The sequence below is a fragment of the Arvicola amphibius genome, chromosome 11, assembly GCF_903992535.2.
Source record: "Arvicola amphibius chromosome 11, mArvAmp1.2, whole genome shotgun sequence".
NCBI lineage: Eukaryota > Metazoa > Chordata > Mammalia > Rodentia > Cricetidae > Arvicola > Arvicola amphibius.
In genome coordinates, this window is record NC_052057.2 from 107,188,887 (window position 1) to 107,212,458 (window position 23,572).

The 23,572-nt window shown below is 44.6% G+C and overlaps 1 protein-coding gene across 1 annotated transcript in view; it reads right to left on the bottom strand.

The window, feature by feature from the left end:
• Positions 1 to 297: 297 nt before the first annotated feature.
• The window catches only part of Elp1 (elongator acetyltransferase complex subunit 1), a 58,573-nt gene continuing 35,298 nt past the window's right edge, over positions 298 to 23,572 (bottom strand). Inside the window, exons 26-37 of the mRNA XM_038347315.2 lie at positions 22,653 to 22,776; positions 21,335 to 21,432; positions 19,306 to 19,507; positions 17,017 to 17,078; positions 13,140 to 13,202; positions 12,226 to 12,286; positions 10,116 to 10,229; positions 9,285 to 9,384; positions 8,570 to 8,697; positions 7,628 to 7,782; positions 5,672 to 5,804; positions 298 to 1,058 (exon numbers count right to left, since the gene is read on the bottom strand). Of these exons, the coding sequence (XP_038203243.1) occupies positions 991 to 1,058; positions 5,672 to 5,804; positions 7,628 to 7,782; positions 8,570 to 8,697; positions 9,285 to 9,384; positions 10,116 to 10,229; positions 12,226 to 12,286; positions 13,140 to 13,202; positions 17,017 to 17,078; positions 19,306 to 19,507; positions 21,335 to 21,432; positions 22,653 to 22,776 (1,308 nt within the window). The 3' untranslated portion in view covers positions 298 to 990. The remainder of the gene's footprint in view (positions 1,059 to 5,671; positions 5,805 to 7,627; positions 7,783 to 8,569; positions 8,698 to 9,284; positions 9,385 to 10,115; positions 10,230 to 12,225; positions 12,287 to 13,139; positions 13,203 to 17,016; positions 17,079 to 19,305; positions 19,508 to 21,334; positions 21,433 to 22,652; positions 22,777 to 23,572) is intronic.

Sequence of the window (23,572 nt, forward strand, 5' to 3'; positions counted from 1 at the left end):
CACACCACAAGGAGGCTTATAGACCAATTAAAGCTGGTAGCATATAGCCTGATTGAATGGCACATTTAATTAAAAAAAATTTTAAGATTTATTTTGTATGTATGTTTTGGCTGTATGTATGTATTTTGGTGTACTACGTGCTTGCCTGGTGCCCACTGAGGTCAGAAGAGGGCATCAGATCCCTTGGAGCTGAAGAGAACAGTTGTGAACTGCCATGTGGGTGCTGGGATCAGACCCAGGTCCTCTGCAAGCACAATAATTGTTCTGAAGTGCTGAGTCAACTCTCCAGTCCCCGAACACATTTAACTTTTTATTCTGCTTTGAGTCGGGTGGGAAGATGCCAGCTACACAATCACATCTGACTGAATGTTGGCAGCAGTAACAGCCTGTTTTTATACAATACACTATGTCAGCAATGCAAAACAACATAGAAATGGAACTTCACTTTTTTTGTTTGTTTGTTGCGAGGTAGAATGAAACATCACTCCCTATCTACACAGGAACTGAGGATCAAATCAATGAAGAGTGTTATCCACGGTTACAACAGAAACTAGGCCTGGATCTGTGCATGAAAATCAAGTCCATGATTTTTTGCTTTAGAAGCCATGTTCTCAAAGAGCACTAAATACAACAACAGCAGGGTCTGATATAAGGTCTTGCTGTATCCCACACTGGTCTTGAACCTGCCTTTCTGCCTCAGCTTTTTGCGTTGCTGGGATTATAGGCATGCCCCACCATGCCCAGCTAAAAACAGCATTTAAAAAAACAAACTGTAATATGTTGGTTAAAACAAAGTTCTGGCAGTACTTAAAGTAAGAACCAGACTGCTTAGTGCTAAGTCTGGTGCTCACAGCAGCTGTAGGCAGGGCAAAGGCAGACCATCCCATATCTCAGTTCTCAACAGTCAGGCCTCTGAGGAGCAAGAACTAGAAGCACAATGAGGAGTGAGGGACAAACGGTCTTCCCAGTGATGCCTTCTTCACAGGTCAGTCAGTCCAGCAGGCTCAGCTTCCATAGGCCTCTCAGGTCAATCTTTGGTGGCACACAGATTCCAACATCTAAAAGCAAGAATGGAAGGGAAGTGATTATGGGTCTGCCACCCTCAACCCTGTAGTATCAAAGCAAACACAGCCTGGATGCCCTGCCCAGAGAAGAGGAAGGGCATCAGGCTGCACATGTGTTCATTAGGTGATTCAGTATTTGAATAGGGAGAGGTAGTATTGGTTTCTGCTTATTTTCTAATTTTTAGATGTGTTTTATGTATGTTTATGTTACACACACACACACACACACACACACACACACACACACACGTATCTACACCATTTGCACACAGTGCCCCTGGAGACCAGAGGGGACACTGAAATCCCAGGGGACTGTTTTGGATGGCTGTAAGCCTATAGGTGAACCAATCTTGGTCCTCTGCAAGAATGAAAATGTTCTTAACCACCAAAAGCCATCTCTCCAGACCTGAAGGGTACATTTTTAAAAAACTGTCAAATTGCAAACTAGATCTACATTTTACCATATGTGAAAATTTTCTCAATTTTAATAATAAAACATGGCAGTATGTTACAGTAAGTCAAGTGAATGACAGAAAGTAACAGAATTCTATTAATTGAGAAGGGTCATCTGTCTTGTGTTTCTTTCATTGGTTAATAAAGAAACTGCCTTGGCACTTTAATAGGACAGAAAATTAGGTAGGCGGAGTAGACAGAACAGAATTGTGGGAGAAAGAAAGCAGTCGCCATGACTCTCCTCTCCGAGATGGATGCAGGCTAGAATCTTCCCGGTAAGCCACCACCTCGTGGTGCTACACAGATTACTAAATATGGGTTAATCAAGATGTGAGAGTTAGCCAGTAAGAGGCTAGAGCTAATGGGCCAAGCAGTGTTTAAAAGAATACAGTTTCCATGTAATTATTTTGGGTAAAGCTAGCCGGTGGCCGTGAGCCGGGTGGCGGGATGCAGCCCGCAGCTCCTACTACATTCTATGAAACAGATGGTCAGCAAAACTGACTTTAAAAAAAAGTAGGAAGTAGTTTCAGGTGGGAATTCTGTGTTTCTTCCTTTAGACTTCAGGAGTCTCTAATCTGACTAGGAATCATATATATGAAGCACAGACAAGAAAAAAATATATATATAAGGATCCAGGTGGGGGTGGTACATGCCTTTAATCCCAGCACTTAGGAGGCAGAGGCAGGTGGATCTCTGGGAGTTTGAGGCCAGCCTGGTCTACAGAATGAGTTCTGGGACAGACAAGGTTACACAAAGAAACCCTGTCTTGAAAAACCAACCAACCAACCAACCAACCAACCAACCAACCAACCAACCAACCAAGAAATAAAAAGGTATTTAAAACTGTTTCATTATTATTTGCTAATAATTAAATTTCTAGCAATATATCTGCATATGCACTATTAAATTTTTTTTAAATTTAACAATGCAAAAAATCTTTAAGAGAATTTTTTAACCATGATTTTGCATTTTATACAAACACATGCTTATACACACTGATTAACTACAAACTGCCAGATTACAAGGCCTGAACCAAATTTTAATTTTCTTCAATATGCTTTGCAATCTAGATTTTCCTATCCTATTGATCCATACAGGTTCTAATTACCTATGTTATCATGCCTATCATTTTCCAGAAATAAAAAAACAACCACCCTCCCCACAAGTCAAACTATATAAACAGATCCCACTAGTTTGGGGTATAAAAGAATATCAATACCAAAACAAGGTTAAGCAGGTCCATAATTTCATGGTGGTTAAAGCTTGAATGAGATTTTATCTTTTAAAAAGTTGCAGAAGAATCTATTGTCTTTTAAAAACATTACATAATTGCAACTATATTTGATTCTAGAGTTAACCAAGAATAAGTATAAAATATCAAATCAGCCCAGAATGACAACCTGGGCTGACTGACAGCAAAAGAGGACATGTTTTACATTTCCATGTCTGACTTTCATGGGGCAAAAAGAATCATTTTAATAAGAACCCTTTGATGACTATTTACCAGTAGATCCCCTTCAGAAGCGCTCAGAACTGTAACACCCAGTCTCAAGTTTAGAGCTTTCCCACTATCACACCTCAGGCTACGTCATGAGACCTGCAACCAATCAGTCTCTGCTGCTGGACAGCACCACGCATGGCGATCACAGATACTGACAAACAGGCATTGCCAATGCCTCCACTAATGTGAGATATGCACACCACTATTCGCTGTGGAAGGGCAATGGGACTATTTGAGTGGAACTAATTTGCTGAGTGTTTTTTTGCTAGCTACTTTTGAATTACAACTTTCCCCCTTTCTACCTGTTAGGATTTGCATTTTAAAGCCACCACCCCTACACATAACCCAGGCATTTAAACAGCTGAATCCAAGCTGTGGCAGTGCTCTGGGAGGTTGCAGGACCTTCTAGACATAGGGCATAGCTGGCAGACACAGGAGCTGAGTTGAATGGGGTTTATGAGCTATGCTTCTGCCTGGCTTGAAACTGACCTCTCTGGTTCCTGGTTGGTGTCATGCTACAATCAGCTGCCACACAATCCTGCCACCACAGCAGCAAGCTGCTCCTATCAACATGCTCTCCCTGACAGGATGGGGTAATCCTGTCACAGTGACAAGAATGTAAAATACCACCCAACTTTGGAGCCACAGGACACTGACATTATAAACTCAGACGAGGAACCCTCACATGTTACAGACTTTACAGAGAAAAGCACAACTGTTCTCTGATGCTGGTAAGCCATTAGAAATCCTCAGGGCATGGGGTGACTGGAGCTGTCCTGAAGGTCATCAGCAGGCCAGCAGCAAGAATGAGGGTGGAGACTAGACAACACAACAGAACAGAAAAATGGCCTTAGGTTTAAGACGAAGTCTTTGCTTTGCAGGGCAAGTGTGTGAAGTGTTGGCAAAGGCGGCCTGCCAAATTCCAGGCAGAAGGGAACAAGCACCACAGTTCCTGGCCACATGAGAGACAAGACGGACAGCACAAAGTGTTAGGGAGCATGCAAGGCCTGCTCCAAATGTCATCAAATGCTATTACAGCACAATTTTTACATGAAAAACATTCCAGACCATTGGCTGGTGCACTAGGAAGAGCAAGTAACGGCAGTTTTAGAAGGCAGTTAGTTGACCTTAATATGGGCTTCCCAGAGCCCAGGGAGGCTGGTATGATGGGAGCAATCACCTGAAGTGCAAACACTTAGATGCCAAATACATGCCAGGGGATTTCAAGACAGCGTTCAAGATGAAGCCTTGATGGTCTCAAACTTTTAGGAATATGTCATGTAACTGAGAACCATCTCCCACAACAAAATGTTTTAGGTGGAACGAAGTAGGAAATGTAAATAAATGATATTTATTTAGATGTGCCTTCAAATTCTAACATCAGTTGTAAGGTGATAAAAATATGTCTCCTAATAATATTCGGAAGGTGGGAAGGATAATTGTAAGTGCCAGAATCCCAACTCAGAGGTCTCCCGCTTGTGTAGGTGTGGGCTCTTAGGGCTCATGCTGCAATTGTGATGTTCATACATGCATGGATGGACACGCGGGCATGCAACTGTCACTGAGATTTTTTTTTAAAGCAAAGCTGGAGTTGGTTAAGAATTTTTTTTTTTGTTTTTTGTTTTGTTTTTTCAAGACAGGGTTTCTCTGTGCAGCCCTGGCTGTCCTGGAACTCACTCTGTAGACTAGGCTGGCCTCAAACTCATAGAGATCCGCCTGCCTCTGCCTTCTGAGTGCTGGGATTAAAGGCAAGTGCCACCACTGCCCGGCAAGAAAAGGTTTTAATTCAGATTGAAACATGGGCATTACGAGATGGGGAGAGATGATAGAGACAAAAGGGTAATACATGTCCTAAAATGGGCTGCTCAAGAGTTAATTTAAAAATAAATAAATAAAATGTCACATTGTGCCAGGAGTGGTGGTATACATCTTAAATCCCAGAACTCGGGAGACAGTTCAAGAACTCGGGATCTCTGAGTTCAAGTCCAGTTTGGTCTGCAGAGTAAGTTCCAGCTAGCCAGAAATACATAGTTAAACCTTGTCTCCAAAAATACAAGCAAACAAACTTAAGGCATGTTGCATCCTTCCCTCCAAGCCACCAACATTAGAAATACTAGAGTCACGTAAAATGTGGTCTCAGTTCCCTCTTGTTCAAGCTCACGGGAGCTAACAGACTCTATACTGACAGCTGGGGAGCCTATAAAAGACCAAACTAGGGCTGGAGAGATGGCTCAGAGGTTAAGAGTGTTGCCTGCTCTTCCAAGGGTCCTGAGTTCAATTCCCAGCAACCACATGGTGGCTCACAACCATCTGTAATGGGGTCTGGTGCCCTCTTCTGGCCTGGAGGCATATACACAGACAGAATATTGTATACATAACAAATAAATAAATATTTTTTTTTAAAAAAAAAGACCAAACTAGACCCTATACATGTGGGAAACAGTTGTGCAGATTATGGGGAGTAGATTGAGGGAGGGGGAGCAGGAGGAGGGGAAGAGAGGGAACTGTGTTTGGTATATAAAATGAATAAAAAATTTAAAATAAAAAGAAAATGTGGTTTCAGATTGAGAGGGATCCCTTAAACAGCTGATCTCGCCAACACCAACACCCAGCCCTGCGCAGCACAGAGACAACGTGGAGAGAAGTCACTGACCGAGAACAGGGACAGAAGGCGGCGGCTGCTGCTGCTGCTGCGGCTGGGGCGGCTGCTGCTGCTGCTGCTGCTGGTGCTGCTGCTGCTGGTAAGAGGCGGTGATGCTATTCACAGTGGAATTCGGACCTAGGACCTAAGCAGAAAACAGGTTATGTCAGCAGAGATGATTTTTGGATGGTGACAGACCCATAGTCTCCACTAGCAGCAACCGGGTCTGCTGTCTTTCTCAGTTCTAATAGGTACAGGCCAGCTTCTGTGCTCTCTCTCAGCTCAGACCGCTAAGCCTCCTGTCTCCCAGAAACAGGCGGCAAAGGAGGAGGGGACTCCACAACAAGCTGGCTTGGCCTTTTCCAAGTGAGCAGACCCTAGCCCATGGGGAGAGGAAAATCCAAGTTTAGCTCTTGTAGACCAGGCTGGCCTCGAACTCACAGAGATCCTCCTGCCTCTGCCTCCCAAGTGATGGGATTAAAGGCGTGTGCTACCACCACCTGGCTGGAAATAGTAATTTTTATATGAAAAGAAATACACATATGTGTCATATGGGTGGAACACCAACTCTACATAGATCTCACTGGGTCCATGCTGGCAGTGAGCCTCTGGCAGATACCAGCCCTCTGTTTTGCTCTCACTGGTCTTTGCATGCATCCCTGCCGGAACACGATCAGCTGTAATACGACGAGCTCAAAAACACTTACAAGTGACTCATGGTGCCCGGAACAAGGCCCACTTCCACCCTGCCAAACAAAACATCTACGCGCTTTCCCTACAAGATTCACAGAGCTGCTATCGTAGAAGGTACTGTGATCTGAACAGAAGTGGAGAGGCATTCGAAACTGATGACTTCAAAACACTGCAGTGTGGAAGATAATCGTATTTCTAGGCAACATCCATTATAGTTAATTCAAGCATTTGTGGCATCTAGATTTTTAGCTGCTTTCCTTGCTGTGGCATGTAAAGTGCTCTTTACAAATATCCACCCTCTTATTAAGTCTTTCAAACATGCTGATAAAACACCCATGGAAGTTTCCACACTAACCTAGGAAATCGAAACCTAGAATCCGACAGATTTCTAGCCAGTGAAATGATTGCAACTTCCTGTTGCTAAACACCAAATCCACCCTTCTATCCACAGCCAGTGAAGCCAGGACGGGGGCATGACCAGTTTTCTCCATCAGCTGATGCCCTGTTACGCCCCACCAAAAAGGAGGATTAGAGGAGAGGGCACAGCTGGAAGGAAAAGCAACGTGCTTGCTTTTAAGGGCTATTCATTCCCGTTCCTATTTCTCTCTGGACACTTAAAACCAGCCTCGTGGGGCCGCCTCCCTCAGCTCTCAGGTCTCACTAAGCAGCACCCTCTCCAGACCGTCACCATCCCCAAGCTCTTTCTCTCCTTCCCGCAGGGCAGGCGCTACTCCCTAGCCGCTGTCTCTCGGCCTCCGCGGCTCCTCTCTTGCCCTTTCAGTCCCTCAGTGCTTATTCCATCAACCAGGTATTAAATTCTCCTTGGGAAAATAACAGGCGTGGATTTTGTTTTCCTTACTGAACTCTGATTGTTACACCAGCTTTTCTAAATCCTAATCAAAACTCTCCACATTAGACTTGAGAGCTCAAGTAGCCAGCAGATAGAAAATACATGAGAACACTTCATGGGACACAAAACTCCCCCACCCCGCTCCGGGGCTCGAGATCTAGGATCTAAGCCTGGCTTCCCTCCCTCCTCCATACTCCACTGTCAATGAGGATTTCCAGTCATCCCCACGACGGCTGCTCTATCTGAAAAGGAAAAACAACAACCTACTTCACCTTAGCAGGAAACAGGCAAGCCGACTGCTTAAGGTAAGCGTGAAGCTAAGGCAGTTAACTCTGACACTCGAAGCAAAAGTCGACTTCCAGTCTAGACTCTTGGGGGTTACAGAGAGAAGGCAGAGACTGCAGGTGGTGGCTGAGGAAACTTACCGATGAGAGTGAACTCTGCTGGCAGTCAAGAGTCCAGATTTCCGGAACTGCCCTCTCCATAAGCTTCAGAGTATTCTCATAGGCCTTCTGCAGTTCCTGTGCTTGCTGTTCAAACGCCAGGATAAAGAGCGCCCTTAAGATACTGTGCACTTCGTCTGGAGAGAGAAACATGAGAGGGAGCTGAGTCCCAGCTGCACTGCTACAATCACACAGGGACTTCTTCCCCAGGCTCACAGTGGCTGGCACCACCCTAGAGAAGCATTCTTCCACTTTCTTCTTCCCAAATGCTGGAATAATTCATAATTCAGCACATGGGAAGGAAAGGGAAACTCAGTGAACGAGCAGAAAGCCATGCTGTGTGGTCCCTGTTCCTGGCTTAAGCACTACATCCTCACAAGGCTTCTCCTTCAGGGGCTGGGAAGGGCTGACTCAGCTTCCCACTGACCGCTTGCTTCTTCCCTCTAACTCAGTGGTTCTCAACCTTCCTAACCCCGCAACCCTCTATACAGCTCCTCATGCTGTGCTGGCCCCAGCCATAAAATTATTTTCATCATTACTTCACGACTGCAGTTTTGCTACTGTTATGTAACATAAACATCAGCTGTGCAACCCCTACGAAAGGCTGGTTTGACCCCTGCAGGGGCCGAGGCCCACAGGTTACAGAACCACTGTTCAAGCTGGAAAACAGCATCAGTGTTGGTTTTTTTTGTTGTTGCTTTTTAAACACCTGATTTTGTCTGTGTCTCAGTGGAGATCAGAGGGCAACATTTAGGGAGGGGGTCCTTTCTTTCTATTATGTGGGTCCCAGGGATGGACATCAAACTGTCAGGCATGGTGACAGGCATTTTGACCCTGAGTCATCCCACCAGCCCCGCACTGCATCATAGCTGTGTATTAAGTGTGACTGTCTGTGGTATCGCATGGTGAGCACTAAGACCAGACCTTTCATCTTGTCAATGCTTTGTACCACTTCACTCAGCGCCTCCAAGAGTGCCAGGTCCTCTAGAGGACTCCCTTCTTTGAGGCTGTACTTCTTCCGCTCTGCCTTGCGCCGGTTTTTAGATGACCTCCTGTTAGAAATGAGAGATGTTGAAAAGGAAGCTCTCCCATGCCTGTTGGCTACCACTTTCTAAGAAACCAGAGTGTCTACAGACAGCGTTTCTATCTGGGGAGATGTTAGTAAAGAGGGGCTAAAACCACACAAAGCTAATGGGGCCTAAGAAGAGGCAAATAAGGAAAGCTAAAGAGCTCTGTTTCTCCCTTCAGTTCGGATTAAAATGCAAGGTAAGATCGGGGAGATGGCACAAGCCTTTGGTTCCAGCACTCAGGAGGAAAAGCAGGTGGATCTCTGTGAGTTAGAGGCCAGCATGGTCTACATAGCAGGTACCAGGCCAGCCAGGGCTACATCGTGAGACCCTGTCTTAAAAACTACAGGGCAAGGTAAAAATGAGGCTCTCCTGACCACACACCGGAACAACGGAGGGGAGGGAAGGAAACAACAGTGAGACTGCCAGAGTGAGAACGGCCTCCTTTCGAGGATGTGCTGGAAAGTCCTCACACAGCGCGCGCTGGCCCGAGAGACGTTCCCCACTCCCCTGCACTGTCTTGTAGAAATTGTTTCTGCATAGCGAACGCGCTGACCAGATCTCATACGTACGCAGATATCCGCGAGTTACTGTGGGAGTATCTGCCACTTATCTCACTGCCACTCTCCGAGAAAACATCCGACTCTGGACCAGGGGCCACCGCCTCGTTATCTGGAAAAGACAAACCAGATGCAGACATGAAATGACTGCACTCAGTCAACACACACTGGAGAATGGGAGGGCAGTTCAAAGTTGATCTCATAATAAATAAGGTAACATTTAACACGGTAATTATACTCACTATAAATCTGGAGTTTCCCACATTTATTCTTTTCCTTTCTGGGGACTAGGTGGGGAGGAACTAGGAAATTCATCTTGTGAAACACTGAAGATATCACTGCTCTGGTTGGATGGGGAAAAGTGGGACTACTTGGTAGAGTTTTTCTGGTATCTGCCTGGCCCTGGCCCCTAAGCACTTCTCCAACATGGAGTTCCAGGCAGCTACGACACAGCGGTAAGACGACAGAAGCAGTCTGTCCCTACTCAGCAACTCACGCAGCATGGGACAGTGGCAAAAGCAAGGAGTCAATGACGGTCTCACAGTACTGAGGTCCGGCCGGCTCTTGTGGGGCTGCACGGGAGGCTGGTGCCGCCCCTTACTTTCTTACACATGTAACTCTTGCACTTGCCAGCCTGGTTTTCTGTCACAATACCTTCCTCAAATGTCAAGCACATGTTTTTGGTGCCATATTCTTCTATCTCCAAAGCTATGTGCCCAAACAATCCCTTTCTCTTTATAAAGTGCTTGTCTCAGAAAACTGACAACACACAGCATAGACCAGGTGCATGGGTGCCCACCCCCATCTCCCACACACCAGCACAGGCTTCTCAGAGGCACTCACCCACATGCATCTGTGGTCCTTGGCTTTTCAGCTCTCGAACCACCAGAAAACGGTCTTTATGGCGAATGAATATCGCTGTCTGAGAGTCCAGGAAGGCCATAAAATTTTTTTGGGCTGAGGATACAGAAAGAAAAATATCCTGAGCATGATTTTTAAGCAAAGAGATAAAACGTAACTGAAGGAGATGTGATGAAGGATTAAAAATTCAACAGCAACGAAAGATGTATGTAGGACTAACCACCAAGTTTTTTTTATTCCATTAATGAGCTGGAGATACCAGATCTCAGAGTTCATCAGTCCTGTTGGAAGCATGAAGGTCCTTGTACCCAGAGACCATTGAGCATGCAGAATTGTCTTTGCAATGGAAAAGATATAAAACTTGTTCTTCCATCCAGAAAGCTGGGAATTGGAGGCGATTAAGAGCCTGGTGATCTGTGTTACCTGTTGGGCCAGGCTGTATCAAGCTTCCACACTCAGGACCCGAGGTGGCTAGCAATCTACATGACCTTTACATTACCTGTAGAGCCAGAGGCTCCCCAAGCTCCCACAACCAGGACTAGAGGTGGCTAATAGACCAAATGACTTCCACACTATCTGTATGACCAAGACCAGGCCAGAGCCTTCTTTAGGCCCTTAAGCTACTACAGGAAGTCTATTTCTAGAACCTGTCTTCTTGGAAGAAATGACATGTACCCCAAGTAGAATTTTGATATAATTATGTTTGCTTGGGTACTGGGGATTGTATACCAGGAAACTTTTCCCCAAATTATACTGTGTTTAAATATACTGGCAATAAACCGCCTGGCATAAGACTCCCCGAAATCAATCTGAACTGAGTTTCCACTCTCACCTCTTCGAGGATCGCTGTTTGCCTTGACGCCTATAGAGACCCCCTCACAATACCATCCCAGAACACTCTCAACCACTAAACTTACAAAATCCTATCAGTGAAGACTTGATTGATATCTAACCCAAAGAGAAAGAAGCAAACAAAGAGAGTTTGCAGGGAGTTGCTAACATAGGCAGGATGGAGGGAACCCATGGAAACGGTGTGGGCATGGAATAAAGGCTTCTAATGACCTCTGCAATTACTGTCCAGTGGGAAAACAGCACTAGCAGAGTAAAAGAAAATACAGATAAACTAAACTCTCCAAGGGCATAGAAATTAGGCTCTGCAGAAGAATCATCAGCATACCCAAATTCCTGCTGGAAAAGAACTGCCTAGATTATGGAAGGGTCAGGAGGATCTTTCTGTCCTCAGTTTGGGATGACTACAGCCAACAGCACCAAATCACCCACGGCTCTAACCAGAACAGCGGGGTGGGGTGGGGAACAGACAGGGTCAGACTGTGAGTGCACACAAACGCCACTCACCAGGGAGCTCTGCTTAAATCTGCAGCAAAGCCAACAGGTGCTCTCTAAGACCTGCAGGTGAAGCTGACTCTCTTCCCCAGGGATCCGAGCATTCTACAGCTATTACTTAGTTCTTCTGTTCCCTAAAGCCACACACTTTATCTAAAAATTTCAAGCCTACTTGAGAAACTTGTACTAGTCCAAAGAACACACCATCCTTCATCTAGATTTGCCCATAAGAACATTTTACCCTATTTTTTGCTTCCTGTTTCTCTATAAATATATGTTCACACATACACCTGGAACTTACGTAGAATCTGAAATTAAATTGCAGGTAGGCACCTGTCTCTTATGAATAAATAATAATACAGGGATAAAATACAGGGAAGTGATCACTGATAAAACACCACCATATAATATAGTGCATATCCAAATTTATTAACTATCACAAGCACAAAGATTCCCCGCAGCCACCACCACCACCACCACCACGTGACCCACCTCGAAGCCAGCAGCCTCCAGGTAGAGGCAGGCTCCTGAGGCCAAAATCTGCTCTAGTCAGGGACAGGAAGACACCGCAGCTTTCAACACTCAGACCTCTTCAATGTCATCACTTAACACCTTAATATAGTCTTAAAACTATGATGGAGTCAGCAGAACATATTAAAATGCAGTAACAGAGAGAGCCGTGTCCTAGCTATTTCTTCTACCTTTTCCATAATTCTAAAAGAAAACATCACCTAGATGTAATCCTTACCTTCTAAAATGGAAGGCTTTACGCTGGTTTCTATAATATCCTCTCTGTCATACTTGTACACCTAAGAGGGGGGGAAAATGCAGTATTTTAGGGCAGGAACATGACTACCCAACAAAGAATTAAGACAGAGACTGGTGTGGGACAATTCTGTATTCTGTCAATTATGTTTTAAATAAACGCTGATTGGCCAGTAGGCAGGCAGAAAGTAGAGGCAGGGCAATGAGAACAGGAGTATTCTGGGAAGAAGGAAGCTCTTTCTGCAGTCCTGCCAGACACCGAAGAAGCAGAATGTGACCAGCCCTGCTGAAAAAGGTACTGAGCCATGTGGCTAACATAGATAAAAATAGTGGACTAATATAAGTTATAAGAGGTAATAAGAAGCCTGAGCTAATGGGCCAATCAGTTTATAACTTACGGAGACCTCTGTGTGATTTTCTTTGGGGCTTACCAGCTGTGGGAACCAGGCAGGACAGAAACCCCAACAAGCAGGCCCTCATGTTACAAGAGACCAGTACTAGAAGGGATCAGGATATTATCCCAGGAAAATTCAATTCATTTTAAAAAGAAACAGCAGTGTGTTGTGTATGAAGGCCCAATTCCAAACATTACTAAAGACAGGGTTTTTCTGTATGGCCCTGGCTACCCTGGAACTCACCTGGTAGACCAGGCTAGCCTCAAACTCAGAGATCCACCTGCCTTTGCCTCCAAGTGCTGGGATTAAAGGTGTGCACCACCACCGCCCGGCTAAAGAACAGGTTTTAAAGGGCTTCACAGATACCACTTATCCTCAGGACTGGGAACCTGGGCACTTTCTATTTAACTTCACTTACTCAGAAGACAAGGAATTCCAACTGACCCACTCCTTTACCTCCCTCAGACCAAGCACAGGAGAAGCTGCTCAGAACTTCTCTTACCAGCCTCAGAGCTTCTTCCCAGGCGGCTCCTTCCAGCAGCTGGAGCACAGCTTCTTCATAATCCTGACAAGGGAAGAGCAAGGAAGAGCACGGGTGAATGCAGCAGTCTCAGAAGCCGCCACACGGAGTCCCTCCACCTTCCCAGGCAGCCCCAGCCCTCACAGCCCCCATTCTCGGCAGCTTGCCTGTCCAGACATCCACAGGATAGACATCTCCAAAAACACTGCCATAACAGACAAAGGAGCTACTGCTCCGAATGACCACAAATACAAGACAAGCGTGTCTTCTTTATATCCCTGGACATAAAGTCACATGGTAAGCCTGTCAAAAATGGTTCTTTTCCACATTCACTGCTAAGCCTCACTGGAAACAAGACCAGTCCCCCAAATATACTATTCAACAGTAATTTCCTAGTTGGCTTGTTTGTTTCTTGTTCTTCATATATACTTTGAAAATACTTCATAAATACTTTGAAAATATTTTCTTACACTATATAAGCTGTCTTTGTACATTCTTGATAATTCTTTATATGAAGTCTAATTTATAGACTTCAATTTTAGTTGTTGATCTTATGGTATGGGGACTAAGACTACACCGCCCAGGTATTAATAAAGGTTACTCCTGCTTTCCCTTCAGCCTTTTATGGTTTCAGCTCTTAAGATTAGGTTGTTGATATATTTAGAGTGTTTCTGAGATTTGTTTTTTGTTTGTTTAGGTTTCTTGTTTGTTTGTTAGGGTTTTTCAACACAGGGTTTCTCTGTGCAGCCCTGGCTGTCCTGGAACTCACTCTGTAGACCAGGATAACCTTGAACTCAAGAGATCTGCCTGCCTCTGCCTTTTGAATGCTAGGATTAAAGGCATGCACCACCATCATCTGGTAGCTTCAAGATTCTTACAGCTCAAAAAAAAAAAAAAAATCACATTCCTAGTTTGTCCTGTAAGAGAAGAAGCACAAAACACATTCTTGTGCCATTTAGACGTTTCCTAATCATTAAAAGCAAAAGTAGTAGCAAATTATAGACATAATATACATAAAGTTAAAATGTTCAGTGACATTAATGAGAAGGGGAGCAATGGAAAATGACTTGTTGGGTATGTGAAACGGTCTCTAATTTGTGACTGGTATTTACTGTAAATCCCAGAGCAAACACCAAAACATTTGATAGCCAACAGTGGGGATAAGATGGATTCATGAGAAATGCTGAGCACGGACTGGCGCCATAGCTCAACAGACAAAAACTAAACCTAAGCATGAAAACGCAGATTAAACAAAACAATGGAAAAACAGACCCTAATGTTAAAAGAGCTGAAACACACAAAGTCAACGTCAGAGTAAAGTATATATGGAATTTTATTTGTTTTTTTTTATTTTTTATTTTTTTTTAATATATGGAATTTTAACGGAAATAAAGAGATGATTGGTATCTGGCATGACCATGAGTAGGCATCTACCTACATCACAGCTTGACAATGCAGAAAGCGAACACTTGCAGAATCAAAGAATAGATAAACATTGGAAATTTAAACAGACATTTTCCTTCCAGCAACTCAGAGTATTAAGAGAACCAATAAGGGCATAAAAAACCAGAATAGGCTGGGCGGTGGTGGCGCACGCCTTTAATCCCAGCACTCGGGAGGCAGAGGCAGGCGGATCTCTGTGAGTTCGAGGCCAGCCTGGTCTACAAGAGCTAGTTCCAGGACAGGCTTTAGAAACTACAGGGAAACCCTGTCTCGAAAAACAAAACAAAACAAAACAAAAAAAAAAAAAAAAGAAAAAAAAAAAGCCAGAATAGCACAGTCAATTGACCATCCCAAAGTAACTAAGAGAACATGTCATCACACCACGTACACACACAACTTCCTGTAAAAGAGACCATATTTTGGTCTAATACTTATTTTTTAAAGTATATAATCAAAACAGAAGTAGAAATCAGTAAGATATGGCTGAAAAAAATATCTGAGTTAAATAATTTTGAAACAACCCACAGGTCAATGAAGAAATCACAAGGGAAATTAGAAAACCGAGGCACAGCACTCAAGAAGCTGCTGACTGTAGCTAAAACATTGATAGAGCATTAACGGCTCAGCGGCTAACGGCGCCTGCTCCACAGTCATAAGGCCTGGCAGGCGGTGCGTTCCCACAAACACACACAGTAAGCTCAGGGTGGACAGAGATGGGAGGAGCACTGAGGCATGCTGGCTTCCAACCTAGCACAGACATGAACTCCAGGTTCAGATACAGATCCTGCCTCAAAGGAATAGCCAGAGTGATAGAGGACGCCCAATGCCCTTTTCTGGCCTACACATAAACTCATACTGAAACACACACACACAAACAAAAGAAAGGGGGGCGTGGGCAAAGTAAGTCTGAAATCAGTTATTTTTTTTTGTTGTTGTTTTTTTTTTTGTTTTTTAAGACAGGTTTTCCCTGTAGTTTCTAGAGCCTGTCCTGGAACTAGCTCTTGTAGACCAGGCTGGCCTCGAACTCAGAGATCCACCTGCCTCTGCCTCCCGAGTGCTGGGATTAAAGGCATGCACCACCACTGCCCGGCCAAAATCAGTGATTTTAAGCCCCAAGTTAAACACTATCAGATGTTGAAACAATTGGTGTCTGTTCTGAGTGGCTGACTTGTGTGGCAACTGCTGTGGAGCCACAGGTAACACAGCTGGTGCAGGCAGGCCCAGGGGAAGTGAGGGGCATTTCAGTGGAAACACAACTTTGTTCTAAATCTTTCCTCTAATCTCTCTACCCTCTCAGGCAAGTTACTCACTGGTCTTTCAACTCAATCTCTCTTTTTAAAACTTTTATTCTTTATTTTTTTCTGTATGAGTGTTTTGCCTGCATGTATGTTTATGCACCCTGTGCGTGCTTAGTGTCCACGAAAGTCAGAAGAGCACATGGGATCCCCTGGAACTGGAGCTACAGACAGCTGTTAACTGCCACAGGAGTGGCAGCTGCGGCCCCACCCCAAGTAGTTTCTTATAATATCTACTGAAATAAATTATCATCTTCCAGTCTTAATCCATGATAGACCCTGAAATGTCCTAACAACACAATTATGTCATAAGTATGTCTATCAGTGTGAGAGTTAACCTTGATCATCAGCTTGACTGAATCTGGACTCAACTAAGAGATAGCTGCTGGCAGCTGTCTCTTCATCAGCAGACTTTCTTCATCAGGTTATTTAAAGTAGGAAGGCCAACCGAAACATGGGTGGCACCTTCTGGTGGCAGCCCAGACTAAAGAAAGTAGGAGGGAAATCTTTGTTTTCGTCTGGGGGTGAAGCGGGGAGGGGGGGCCCTCTGTGTTCTGCCGGCGACTTCATCCACTCTGTTGCTGCTGCTACATTCCTTCAAGGCTATCAGAACCTTGGGCTTCCAGCAGCTCTTCAGGAAGCCTCTAGACCTTGGATACACCCTGCCTCAAGGACTGAGAAGCTAGTGGTTCTTAGTTTCTCCAGTAGGAAGACAGCTATTGTTGAATACCCAGAGCATACTGAGAAGGTCATCCAGTGTCCCTTCTCTTAATAGACATTCATTCTATCACTCTAAAAATATCCTAATACAACAACTGCAACTGTAAAACTTTTACAAATCAGGTGTGGTGGCCTATGCTTAAATCCCAGCACTTTAAAGTCAGAGGCGGGAGAACTGGGAGTTCAAGATCAGTGTAGGCTAGCCTGAGACTGTTTCAGAAAGACAAACTAACAATAACAATAACGATGCCACTTTCCTCATAAGCCTGGCAGCCTTAGTTTGTTCCCTGGGACCTGTGGTAGAAAGAGAGAAGCACCCCCTGAAAGCTGTCCCCTGCCAAATCAGCACAAGTCCTAACCATTACCATGGTTCCTTCCGTTTCACCAGGGGAGGGACTCACCTGGGCATACTGCTCCAGGACTAAGGCTGCCTCAGTGTGTTTCCTCTGCTCCATCAGCTTTCCTGCAAAGACAGTAAACAGAAACTGACTTCCACTGCTGTCCTCACGACACACCAGACTAGAAGCTTCTCAGCTTCTGTGATGACAACAGGTGTACACACAACATGAAGCACACACACCCCTAACCCACAGTCTCACTCTGTATCCTACGTGGCCAGCCTGAAGCTGAAACCCTCTGCTGTGGCTCCTGGATTACAGAAGCCACCCTGCCTAGTAAAGGAATCTAAATTAATCAGAGGATTTGAAAAAAAAAAAAAAGTCACATATTGCCAAAACTAGCTTTAAAAAAAAAAAAAATGCTTCCAAAGGCATGTAAATGGGCAACTAACTGGCATCTCTTGCTAACCCATTTCTTCCTGTGTAGGCAAAGACTGTGATTCTCAAGGTGGGCACTAGATGGAGGTAGCTGGTTATGCTGGCAGCCGTCAGGCAGTCCTCAGCTCCTACAGTCACTCTAGCTGGAAAAACCAGACTGTATCAGGCACACAAAACCCGTGTCACTAATGTAAAAAGGCCACATAACCACCATTGTTTTCACCTTTGCTGGCTGTGCAAACTACCTAAATTAAATGTGTATACAAAGTAACTGTGCTGTATGTAGTGGTTTGAAAAAGAATGGTCCCCACAGGCTAGTGTATTTGAATGTTTTAGGAGTGGCACTATTAGAAGGTATGGCCTTGTTAGAGCAAGTGTAACTGGGAGTAAGCTTGGGGGTTTCAAAAGCCCAAGCCAGTCCCAGTGTTATCTCTCCGCCTGCAGATATTGATTAGAACTCTCAGTCACCATCTCTACCTGCATGCCACCATGTTCCCTGACAAGAGGACAATAGACTAAACCTCTGAAGCTGTATGCAAGACCCAGTTAAATGCCTTTCTTCAGGAGAGTTGCTGAAGTCATGGTGTCTCTTCACAGTAATAGAACAGTGTCTAAGACACTATACAACAATGTCTTTAAAAAAGCCTTGTTTAGGGGCTGGAGAGATGGCTCAGAGGTTAAGAATGTTGACTGCTCTTCCAGAGGTCCTAAGTTCAATTCCCAGCAACCACATGGTGGCTCACAACCATCTACAATGAGATCTGGCGCCCTCTTCTGGCCTGCAGGCATACATGGAGGCAGAACACTGTATACATAATAAATTCTTAAAAAAAAAAAGCCTTGTCCATGCTCACTGCACATCTTGCCAATCAACATCTGCAGTAACTACGTATAGGACACAGACAGACAGACAGACAGACAGACAGACATAGACATAGACAAAGACATAGTCAGACACATGCACGTGACCTACAAATTTGGAAGCTTGTTTCAGAACTGCTCTTTTATTTTTGGACCATTAACAATATATACAAGGCTTTGTTAAAGAATGCTCTGGTTTGAATTACCCTTCACCCCTAAAACTCATGTTGCAGAACAGAAAGGAGAGAAAGAAATACAAGCATTAAGACGGGCGGTGGTGGCGCACACCTTTAATCCCAGTACTCAAGAGGCAGAGGCAGGTGGATCTCTGTGAGTTTAAGGTCAGCCTGCTCTACAAGAGCTAGTTCCAGGACAGCTAAGATTGTTACACAGAGGAATACTAGAAAACAAAACAAATACAAGCATTTCTTTATCTCAAGCACTGCTGAGGCCAGAGCCCTCCTTGCCTCTCACAGGGTCCTTAACCTCTGCTCTAGTCTCAGAAGTCGAAAGTACTAGCCTCAGCCCCCCGGTCAGGAAATCCCTCAACTCAGCCACTCAGCTGCCTTGACTTTCTGCTTGTGCATCTGGTCTTGTCCACACCAGTCCTGATTTTTATGGTTTTCAACCATATATGTGCTACATCCAAATAGTTTCATCCAAAACTTCATCTTTACTTTCTTGAAAGGCCATCTCAGCAACACTGCTAAGTGTGGCCATAATGTCTAAGGGTCAGTGAGTAATATGGCCAGATAATACAGTGTAACTTTGAGGCCGTTTGCAGCCACAATCTCCTGTCTTAAGGGATTGCAAAGCTACATAACAGAGTATCTATCCGTACCCAGGCCAGAGAAATAAATTGCTTTTTATAGTATGCCAACATATTTGGAGGTGCTTCTGGGATTGCTGTTCTATTGAAAAGAATGTTGTAAGTATGATTGACTAGAATGAGCCTGTCTCAAGGAATGTTGCCCTAAACTTATTTACAAAATTACCAATCAAAGCAATAAACACAAACCTTTCAAAGAGTGAACACAGAATGGCCCTGCTTACCTGCCAGAGTTCTAGCAAGGCCCACCATCTGGTCTTCGGAGAGTTGAAGCTGGCTAGCTATACAGAGAGCTTGCTGCCAGCTGCCGCAAGCCAAAAATGCGGAGAGCGCCTTCTGATGGGCCCCACATCGGGCAAACACAAATCCTGCTGGCTCATACAGGTGCTCTTGCATCAGGTGTTCCCCATAAACAACACTGATCGCCTGTGACAAGACATGGAGATTTGGTGAAATGTGGCAGTAGTTTCTTTATAGCACAGTACGTAGTTTCCAATGCAGGCTATGTTAGCATCTTTCTTTTTCTACTCAAAACTGTACTAAAGATATAATACTTATTCAACATACACTGAGTACGTAGATATGCATGATTCAAGGTGGTGGGAATAAAAAATACACACGCAATAAACAACTAACTAATGAAATAAATATTAGAAAACAACAACAACAACAAAACCACAGCACATTTAAGCTTTTGTTCGGATGGCCACAGAGAATAGCCTCAACTAGCAAAGCACGGTTTATAAATGTAGAAGATAAAATGACCAAGAATGACGGGCATGCCACCTCTGAAGGCTACAAGGAAATGAAGCTTTGTCAAGAGTCAAGAGAGAGCAGATAAGGCACAAGGGCTATGTGGCAAGAACATGCACAGTAGATCTGAGAAGCAATGAGATTAATGTCACTGGAGCTGGGGAAGATGAGAAACCAGAGCTGCTAGGCAGCCATATGCTGAACCCTGCATTGCCAAGGCTTAGGGTGAAGCAGAGACACAGGAAAACAACACATAGTCCTTGCCCTGCAGGAAGCCACAGTCTGGCAGACACAAAGCAGCAAATCATCAGTTTACTTGGTCCCTAATCTACGAATGGCTTTAAAGGGAGACTCGGAAAGCCCATGGGCAGGTGGACTCAAGAAAGAACACAGCAGAGGGCTGGAAGGTTGTGATTAAACAACACAATATCTCGGGAACAAGCTGCAGTTAACTACAAATCCCAAGGATGGCAGAAAGTGCTGTTAAAGAGGTTGGCATGTGGACTACAGAGTCCTTGCTGCTCCTGCAGAGAAGCTCGCTGAGTTCCTAACACCCACATCAAGTAGCTGACAACTGCCTGCAACTCCACTTTCAAAGGAGCCAACCCTCTCTTCTGGCCTCTGTGGAAACCTGTATGAACCTGGTGCACACACAGAGAAGCAGACACATACATACACATAGACAGAATAATGATAACTATGGTAGTAATAATAATGAACGGCTGGCATGGGCGCAGTCACAGAGAGACTTGTGTGACAGCTGATCTTGGTTGTCAAAACACCTGGGAAGAGGGACCCTCCACTGAGGAACAGCCTCCATCAGAGTGCCGTGTTGCTATGACTGTGGGGCCCTTTCTTGATTTCTAACAGCTATAGAAGGAACCAGCTCACTATGAGCAGCAGTGTCTTCACTGGGCACGTTGGCATGGGCTATTTAAGACAGGACGCTGAACATGAGCCACCAAGCAAACCAGCTGGCAGCATTCCTCCATGGTCTCTGCTTCAGTTCCTGCCTCAGGTTCCTCCCTTTCTTCCCCGCGCTGTTCTTATCACAGCACTAGGAAAGAAGTAAACTAGAAGAACATGCACATAATTTACAGACAAACGAAAACCCTGCTGGCAGCAGCACGGCAGAGAATAACAGACAGGAATGGATGGCTACTAGTGCTCACAGAGCCTCATTCCAGCATCTGGGCATGCCACTCTGCAGTTCTGACCCTTACACAAGCCGTGGCCCCATCTTATGTACCAAAGTACCTGGTACATCTTATGTACCAGCAAAGTACCTGGTACATAAAAAAAAAACCTAGAGATAAACAAAGAACACCTGAAATACTTTTGCCCTTGCTGATTTCTCCTAACAAGTTCAAGATGAGACTGACTGGTTGTAGGACAAACCGTGAAGCCAAGGACAGCGTTTGGACTCAACATGTCCTCACGTCCAACTAACTCGCAAAGCAGAACCAGGAGACCTCATTTCACAGCCGACCGACCACACACCTGGTACTGCAGTGACTGTGGCTGATATAACTTCAGAGCTTCCTTATACAAGTTTTTATCTTTTATCAAATTTAAGCATTCTGTGAAATACTCAGGTCCTGCAAAAATAAGATATACAAAAACACAGGTATAAGACTTTGGAAGTATAATGGCTTTCATTTACACCTATGTTTCCTAAGCAACATTAATGTGGAATTTTTCTATGTGTGCTCATGAGCCCATGAGTGAGAATGCATGTGGAGGCCAGGGGATAGCCTGAGCCGTTGGTCCTCAGGTCCTCAGCCGACACTCCTGAGAAGGCACTGTCCACCTTGATTTTTGAGACAGGGTCTCTCACTGTGCAGAGCTTGCCAGGTAGGCTAGGCTGATTGGTCAATGGAACCCAGGGATCCTCCTGTACACCTTCCTAAAGCTCAGATTACAAGCACACGCCACTAAACTAAACCCAGCTTTTTTATGTGGGTTTTATGGAATGAACTCAAGTCCTCCTGCTTACAAAACAAGAACTTTATTGACTTGGCCATCACTCATCTCCTCCCAACCATGAACCTTTTACAGTTTCCACAATTTAAAGAACAGCTTCAAATCAGAATTTTTGGTGAGCATTGCTCCACATTCTGAGGTAAGAGGAGATCAGGTTGGACAGGGTTGCACTAAGAATTCTGCTCAATACCTCCTCACGTTCAAAATGAATACCTGGGAGCTCATTAAACGCTCCCCCCGGGCCTCACTCCTGTCCAGCTGAATCAGAGTGTCTATGGAAGTGGACGAATGCACACTTAACAGGCACCACAGGTGTCCTCAGTGACAAGTCACAACCTTTCCAGCACTGGACAGAGGAGGTGTGAAGGGGCCCACAAGCGTTGTGTGTGGTTCTGCACCATCACTGCCTGTTAAACTGCACAAGTGCAAACCACTCACTGTAGGCAAGCATACTGACAGACACCATGAGATGGGATTATCCACTAGTTCTGATCAAGGCACTGAAGGGATTTTAGGAGGAGCTCAGTCCTAACCCACCAAGGACCTGCTCTCAGCAAGGCCCCCCAGCTCATGAAGAGAGACCTGCTTTACTTTCAGCAAGGCCCCCCAGCTCATGAAGAGAGACCTGCTTTACTTTCAGCAAGGCTCCCCAGCTCATGAAAAGAGACCTGCTTTACCCTCAGGGCATGAAACAGAAGTAAGGTGAACGTGCAACATCAAGTCCTTTGGAGTAGAGGGGCTGAAGCCAGCTGACTAGGGTAATTTCCTATCTCTTAAAGCTTGCCTGGCTTCATAGAAGCTCTGAAACAGTAGTAAACACTAACCCCATACTCACCACACTTGCTGAGGTGCCCAAGAGCCTTTTCATATCGTTTCAAGTACTTGTCTATGGTGAACCGCTGGTAATTAATCTCCATTTTCTTAAGTGCATTAAGAAATGGAAGATATTCCTTAGGATCCTAAAAAAAAAAGTTATTACTTATAATATTTATGTAATATAATAAAAAGAGAATAACAATTTTAAATGTATGCTATACTTATATATCAATTATGTATCATATAATACATTAAATCAAAAGCTTTGGGAAAACTACTTTCATATTTGGGTGTTGTGAGTTTAAATTTGGGATAGTAATGACTAACATCTACTCCATCACAGGCTGATAAGGAAAAGAACATACCTATAGTCTAGAAGACAGTCAACAGTGAACCTAAGCACCCCTAAAAGAGTCAGGCCTGGTTCTCATAAAATGACCTCTATGACATGGCACCCACGCCAATTATGAAGAGCACACACCAAAACGAAGATAAAATGTACAAGTTGGGCATGAGTCTATGGGTTCTACCACCTCCTGCTCTGTACCATGCCTACTAAGCTGATTTTTCTTCCTGGCTAGGGACACAGCTTAGTGCAAGGAGGACCCTGAGTTAGATCCCCAGAACCCTCATAGAAGCCAGGCCTGGTGGCACGGGCCTGTTATTCTGGCACTAGGGAAGAAGGGGACATAGTCAGATGCCTGAGGCATACTGGCCAGTCAGCCAACCTACTCTTCTTAGTGAGTTCCAAGTCAGCAAGAGATCCTGATTAAAAAAGAAAAGTGGATACACATAGAAATATAGAGGGTTTAGGAACACTAGCTGCGGTGTTGTGGAATGTTAGTTTAAGATGTGTTACACTGGTTTATGCTGTGGAACATTCATTTAATGATGAAAAAATGTGTTGCATTCTTTTATGTGGCATTTGCTTAACTCTGT